At 55.4% G+C, this 7470-nt stretch overlaps 1 protein-coding gene across 1 annotated transcript; it reads left to right on the top strand.

Annotated features, from left to right (window-relative positions):
* Nucleotides 1-3767: 3767 nt before the first annotated feature.
* FICD (FIC domain protein adenylyltransferase) lies at nucleotides 3768-6353 on the top strand. The gene is made up of 2 exons (XM_068653761.1): nucleotides 3768-4022; nucleotides 5116-6353. The coding sequence occupies exons 1-2, from the start codon at nucleotides 3833-3835 to the stop codon at nucleotides 6189-6191; spliced, it is 1266 nt and encodes a 421-aa protein (XP_068509862.1). The 5' UTR covers nucleotides 3768-3832; the 3' UTR covers nucleotides 6192-6353.
* The last annotated feature ends 1117 nt before the right edge of the window (nucleotides 6354-7470 follow it).

Below are 7470 nucleotides of genomic sequence, written 5' to 3'. Positions count from 1 at the left end.
TCCTCCACGCAGCTGGGACTCCTCATTCCCCTCCTCCCCCTAAATTTCGTTTCTCATTAGAACCAGACATTCTGCGTGGGCTTGCTTGGGACCGGCCAGCGGAACCAAGCGCGTTGCTCTCAGGGTAAGGCAGCTCCACACGGCTCCGGCCCGGCCTAGCCGAAATAACCCAGCTCAGCTGCAGCCTTGCTTTGAAAGCTTCCCTTTTGTCCATTTATTCCCAGTGCTGCAAACCAATCTGTCTGAGAACCTCGTTCCTCATTATTCGTCAAGAGAGCCAACAAAGCCTTCTGTTTCTGCACCCTCTCGGAGCTTTGTTTTCGGCTGCCTATTCAGCACCGTGTTTGTGCTCCCTCAGTGCCCGCGCTAAGAGCTTTAAATGGTTCCCTTAGCCTTGAACCCCCTCGCTCGGTGTCTTTAGTTGCAGCTAGAAGTAATCAGACAATGCAATCTTGCTCTTGCTTTTTGCTTACCCTTCCATCTTCTCTTTAATTAAAAATCCCTTTGGTCTTCGCACTGCTCGCTAGCACTTGGATCCGGGGTATGGTTTCCATTTGCCTTGCAAGCGCTGCAGCTGAGAATGTCAAAACCGTTTTTCACAACAACCTTGCTTTGACCCGGGTGACAGCTTTACCACCAGGCATTTGATCTCGTACTCGCCCATCTGTTCATTGATTAAAATCCCACACTCCGATGTGCAGCTCTGCCTCCGCAGCCAGCGGCTTCTCCCCACAGCGCAGCCCTCGAGTAGACAACAGGCCTGTCCCGGGGATATTCCCGGAGCAGATTGTGGCATCCTCTGGGCCTCGGTTTAACCCCACAGCTCTGGGGAACCGGCTGCTGGTCAGGCTCTGCCACACTGCCCAGGAGCAGGGGAACCAAGGAGGAGAAGGGCAGGCTGAGTGGGCACGAGACCCCGGCAGCTGCAGCCCTTGGGCACGCCACAGCCGCACGCTCCCAGCTGGAAAAGAACTCCTCCATCCAGCAATTTTTCTCGTTTTAGCACATTGCTCACACCAGTACTGCTGCCTGTCACCTGAAGGCACTGGGGAGGTGCAGGGACAGCAGGGATCAGTGGCATGGTCCCCGCAGACACAGCGCTGAGCACTTAGGTCCGTGCCACCAGCAGCAGTGCCACCAGCTGCAGATCCCCCAAACCTCCCCGGAGCACAGCACGGCGATTTTACCCCGGGACGAGCAGTGCCAAAAGGAAGCTAGAGCCTTATTCAGCCTTAAAAATATGTTCTGCATGATCACTGCCTCTAAAAGCTGAAGGCATCGCGGTCCAGGAGAGAGGCTGCAACGCTGGGAGGCTTCTGCTGAGCAGCGAAATGAGTCGCTGCCACCTACCGGCTCCAGGGATCCCTCTGCTTCCACGTTCACCCAATTCGGCCTCAAAGTTTTAGGAAAAACTGATTTTTATGTGGCTTCTCCTGTGCCACAAGGACATCCCAGCACCCCTCTGCAATGCACAGCCCACAGCACCTTTGCAAGAAACCCTGGGTGCCAGCCGAGACCTCCTGGCTCTGGGCACGGCCATGCCAAGAGCTGCCAGCCCGCCCCATAGCCCCAGCTCCATCCTTTCAAAGCCCATACTCTTTCCTACAGTCTACTTTGGGATCTCCCTTTGCTCTCCCTGACAAAATAATAAATAATTGCAACGATGTGCTGGAACGGCAACCCTCGAGCAGACACCCAGCAGCCGCAGAGAAGGAGCGCTCCCAGCTGCCGAAACCTGGACGAGGTGCCAGGCATTTTTGGCTATCAGGGTCGTTCTCCCCTGATATATCAGGCTTAATTGTCAGATTCTGAACGGGCTTTGTGCCATTTTGAGAAGGAAAATACCTCATCACTCTGTAATTCTGACGTTAGGGTTCACTGGTGCTGAAGAAAACACACGCTTCTGTTGCAGGTTCCTCTCAGAGGGCAGGTGTATTTGCTCATCCTTCAAATGCTAATTATCCCCCCAAGTTATCCTTCAGCCTTAATGGGCTCTGTCAGGCTCCAAATGGCTGGAGGACACGGTAATTGTGCTCCAGGCATCGCCTTGGGCTCCATTTTGCTGCTGAGTGGTCTCAGAGCCCAGGTGCTGTCAGTCTCTTTTTAGGGTTGCTGGTTGAACCAAGTTCATCAAGCTGCTTTTGTCAGTCCTGGTAACATCAATAAATGTCTCAAAGAGCTCTGGCAGTGGTTTCTACCTTCCCCTCCGCTGAAAACAAGCAGGAAAGGAAGACCGCCCAGCCACCTTGGTGTAACACAGCAGCAGCTCCTGTTCCGAGTTGTTTGCTCAGCACAGGAGCAGCATGAAGCTGACCTGGACCAGGCTGCTGTGCCCTGTCCCATGCTCTTACTTCAGTGCCAGCAGCATGTTCCTTGGCAGCTGGGAACAAAGGTGGCATGCCTTTGCCCCTGGAAGTCACTGAGCAAAGAGAAGTCACAGACGGAGGCGTTAAGGACAGCGTAGTTGTGCTGTCCTCAGTAGGGTTTGTTAATATTGTGAAAAACATCCAGTTTCTACTGTTCCAGTGTTTAATATCCCTCAGTAACTACTACAATAATTCTCCCTTTATACCTGCTACAGCCACCCCTGCTCCCCTCTCTTCTATAGAATAAACACAATATGTCACCCTTCTACAATTCCTTTATATTTATTTTAGGCCCGATATCACCTTCTTCTGTGCACGTCACACAGGGGAACACCAAAACCTCCTGACTTCTGAAAGCTCCATTTACCCAAACCTTTTTTTTTTTTTTTTTTTTTTTGATAAAATCAACCACACACAGAAAAAACAGCTTCAATTACCACATTTTATTTATGATGACGTGTCATGTGAGTATCTGGGGAAAAAAAAAAAAAAAAGTCCATCGCCCTGCTAGGGACTGAAATCAGGGTGAGGTCCCTGCAGCCCCCAGGGACGTTCCCTTTTCCTTCAGCTTTTGGCCAGCCTCCCCCTGCTCGTGCCTGGTTGTGCACAGGAGCTGTGCAGCCCCGTGCTCCTTACAGGACCCCCAGGACCCCCCTGCACCTCCAGAACCCCCCAGGACCCCCTTAAGAGCCCCCCCAGGACCTCCAAGACCCTCAGAGGACCCCCAGAACCCCCCAGGCCCCCTCCAGAACCCCCGAGAATCTCCTCAGGACCCCCCCCAGGACCCCCCAGGATCCCCCAGGACCCCCCCAGGACGCCCCTGCACCTCCAGAACCCCCCGGGGCCCCCCTAGGGCTCCCCCAGGACCTCCAAGACCCTCTCAGGACCCCCAGGGCCCCTCCAGAACCCTCGAGAATCTCCTCAGGACCCCCCCCAGGACCCTCCAGGACCCCCTCAGGACCAAAAGAACGCCCCAGGACCCCCCCAGGACCCCCCAGGACCAAAAGAACGCCCCAGGATCCCCCCAGGATCTCCCCAGGACCCGTCCCAGGACCCCCCAGGACCCCCCCAGGCGCTGCGCGGCCTCCACAGGCCCAGGCCTAGGCCCAGGCCGCAGCCGTCGCCTAGCAACAGAGCGCGGCCCCATCAGCCCCGCCCCATTCCAAACCTCCCTTCTCATTGGTTACCCCTCCCAAGACTGACATCCCCGCTGACCAATCCCCACCCTCCACGAGCCCCTCCCGCGCCGGTGGGCGCGGCGCAACCCGGAACCCCCTCCCTTTAGCAGGAAGCGGAGCGCGGCGAAGGGGCGGGACACACCTCCGCGAGCAGCCAATAAGAAAGCCGAACCTCCGGCGCTCGACCAATGGCAGAGCCGGAACCGAGAGTGGGCGGGGCTTCGCAGGGGGCCGCAGGGTCCGCGGGGACGCCGCAGGGTCCTAGCGCCCGCCCGCCTCCTTCCCGGGATGTGCCGGGCCGCGGCCCGGCGGCGGGCGGCCCCGTGGGGCCCGGCGGGGCGGGCGGCGCTGCTGGCGGCGCTGCTGGGCGGCCTGGCCGTGCTGGCGGCGCTGCCCTTCGTCAGGAGGAGCTGTACCGGCCTCAGCGTGGCCCCCCGGGGGCTCCGGTTGCTGCCCCGCACGGCTGAGGCGGCTCCCGGTAAGGGGGGGGGGGGGGGAAGGGAGTGAAGGGGGTTTGGTAAAATAGGGGGGGTATCGGCAGGTTTGGGTTTGGGGAAGAAGTTGGGGTTTTGGGGAAAATAGCGGGGTTATCGGCAGGTGGGGGTTTGGGGGAAAAAGTTTGGGTTTTGGGTAAAATAGAGGGGTTATTGGTAGCTGGGGGTTTGGGGGAAGAAGTTGGGGTTTTGGGTAAAATAGAGGGGTTATTGGTAGCTGGGGGTTTGGGGGAAGAAGCTGGGGTTTTGGGTAAAGTAGAGGGGTTGTCAGTAGTTGGGGTTTTGGGGGAAGAAGTGGGGTTTTGGGGAAAATAGAGGGGTTATCGGGAGGTGGGGGTTTGGGGAAGAAGTTGGGGTTTTGGGTAAAATAGAGGGGTTATTGGTAGCTGGGGGTTTGGGGGAAGAAGTGGGGTTTTTGGTTAAAATAGAGGGGTTATCGGCAGGTGGGGGTTTGGGGGAAAAAGTTGGGTTTTTGGTTAAAATAGTGGTGCTGTCAGAAGCTAGGGGTTTGGGGAAGAAGCTGGGTTTTTGGTTAAAATAGCGGGGTTATTGGCAGGTGGGGGTTTGGGGGAAGAAGCTGGGTTTTTGGTTAAAATAGTGGGGTTATTGGCAGGTGGGGGTTTGGGGGAAGAAGCTGGGTTTTTGGTTAAAATAGTGGGGTTATTGGCAGGTGGGGGTTTGGGGAAGAAGTTGGGTATTTCACCAAAACACCTCTGCTGCCAGCAGCTGGGGGAGAGGTTGGGGTTCCCCTGAGATCTGTGCTGTCAGTGCCTTAGGATTTTGGGGGAAGATGTTGGGTATTTCATTAAAATGCCTCTGCTATCAGCAGCTGGGGATTTGGGGGAAGATACGGGGGATTTAACCAAAACACCTCTGCCATTAGCAGCTTGGGATTTTGGGGAAGATATTGGGTAAGGTGCTCGGCCCCTAAACGTGGCCCTACAGCTCTCCTGGTGGCTGGAACCCGCGTTTTGTGGTTCTTTTATTTAATTTCAGTATCAGCAAATGCTGATAAGCTCCAGGTTTCCAGCAGAACCCCCTGCCCTGTGATCTAACCGCTCCCCGTTTGCGTTTCAGAAGTGAAATTCGAAGCCAAAGCGGCTCTGAAGCAAGCCCTGGAGATGAAGCGCCAAGGAAAGCGCGAAAAAGCTCACAAACTCTTCGTCTACGCCCTCAAAATGCACCCCGATTACGTGGACGCCCTGAACGAATTCGGGATCTTTTCGGAAGAGGAAAAGGACATCCTGCAGGCCGACTACCTGTACTCCAAAGCGCTCACCATTTCGCCCTGCAACGAGAAGGCTCTGATCAACAGGGACCGGACGCTGCCTTTGGTGGAAGAAATCGACCAGAGGTATTTCAGCATCATCGACAGCAAGGTGAAAAAGGTGATGGCCATCCCAAAAGGCAACTCGGCCCTGCGGCGGGTGATGGAGGAGTCCTACTACCACCACATCTACCACACGGTGGCCATCGAAGGGAACACGCTGACGCTGTCGGAGATCCGGCACATCATCGAGACGCGCTACGCCGTCCCCGGGAAGAGCCTGGTGGAGCAGAACGAGGTGATCGGGATGCACGCGGCCCTCAAGTACGTCAACACCACGCTGGCCTCGCGGATCGGCTCCGTCACCATCGGGGACATCCTGGAGATCCACCGGCGGGTGCTGGGCTACGCCGACCCCGTGGAGGCGGGGAGGTTCAGGGCCACGCGGGTGTTTGTAGGGCACCACATCCCGCCTCACCCCCAGGACGTGGGGAAGCAGATGCAGGAGTTCGTGCAGTGGCTCAACTCGGAGGACGCCATGGGGCTGCACCCCGTGGAATTCGCCGCCTTGGCTCACTACAAGCTGGTTTACATCCACCCCTTCATGGACGGCAACGGGAGGACGTCCCGGTTGCTGATGAACCTGATCCTGATGCAGGCGGGCTACCCGCCCATCACCATCCGCAAGGAGCAGCGGGCCGAGTACTACCACGTGCTGGAGGTGGCCAACGAGGGCGACGTCAGGCCTTTCATCCGCTTCATCGCTCAGTGCACCGAGACCACGCTGGACATGCTGATCATCGCCACCACCGAGTACTCCGTGGGGCTGCCCGAAGCGGACGGCAGCACGGCGGGATGCAGACAAACCATCCCCGTCAAGACTTGAGGGCTGCGGGCGCGCAGGATTCAGGGAAAAGTGGGGGAGAACAGAAAGTTCCCTGTTCTCGCTGGGAAGGAACTTGACAGGAGGGTGTCGCTCTTTAGCATTTCATTTATTTAAAGTCTATTCTGTTTGATTAAATTAATATAATTTATTTATGTACCAGGATGCCAGGCTGAAATGTGAACTGTTGACGCTGACTGTAGGCTCTAACCTGTGTGTGCTGCAGGAAGGAGGTGGGAGAGGGATCGCGGGCTCGACGAACTGAAGTAGAAATAATTCATTTCTCCTTAAAATGAAGCTTGGAGGAGCTGCTTCCAGCGCAGCCCTTCACCTCGTCACTCAACAGCCTCGTCTTACCTTGGCAAGGAGCTGCTAGGCCAGCCAAAGCCTTAACTGAGTTGCTGCTCTCACATTACCCCCTCCCTGTTGTTCAAAAAAACACCACCAAACCCTTGCAGTAATAGCACACTCCCAGCTACGCCAATCAGATTTTCCTTTTCACTCCCACAGCGGTGTTCTCGTCTTGTTTCAGACAGAACAGATGAGGAAGGAGGCTCGCTGCAGCTCAGCGATGGCATTTCTGCCCTCCTCTTTCTGTTCTCAGCAGCACTTTGCATATTTATTTTCAGTTGCCTTTCCTAGGGCGAGTTGCGTGCAGCAAGGGGCGAGTGATTTGTCTGTGATGCCAGAGCAGGTGACTGGAAAGAGACAAAAAACGCTGACTGACTTCACTGAACTGCAGGCTGCTTTTGCTGTGATTTCAACAGAAGTATTAGTTTGTGCCCAGAGGCCCTGCCTCGGATCCCACGTCATCAAGCAGGTCCCTGGGAAACTGCAGCTGTCTCCGTGTGTTTCTGCTCAGGGTTTGGGAAGAGCTTGTTCCTGCAAGGCTGCGGGCAGAAAAGGTTGTTACGCAGAACCCTAAGGTTCCTCTAAAGGAACCCTAAGGCTGCCTTCATCAGTTGTGCCATTTTGGTAAGAATTCATTCAGCGAGAACTTGACTTTCCTTAATCTACACCAAGAACTTCTCACTATAGCTTTATTAATTACCAGGTCATGTTATTACTGTGGTAAATGTGTGAAGAATCACAAGGCCTGTCCATACTGCAGTGGCAGTGTGTTGTACCTGAATTGCCATCCAATTCGAAGTGTACCTTATCTTCTGCAGCTTAACAGGCAGAGGAGTAGCTGCCTACACCATTGCTGGTTGCATAGCAGCCAAATTCCTTAAATCTTAGATCCCCAAACCTCCCAGTTCAGAAAATGTGGGTCAGAAAATGT

The sequence above is a fragment of the Anas acuta genome, chromosome 17, assembly GCF_963932015.1.
Source record: "Anas acuta chromosome 17, bAnaAcu1.1, whole genome shotgun sequence".
Taxonomy (NCBI): Eukaryota; Metazoa; Chordata; class Aves; order Anseriformes; family Anatidae; genus Anas; species Anas acuta.
This window is presented reverse-complemented; position numbering and strand designations above follow the sequence as displayed.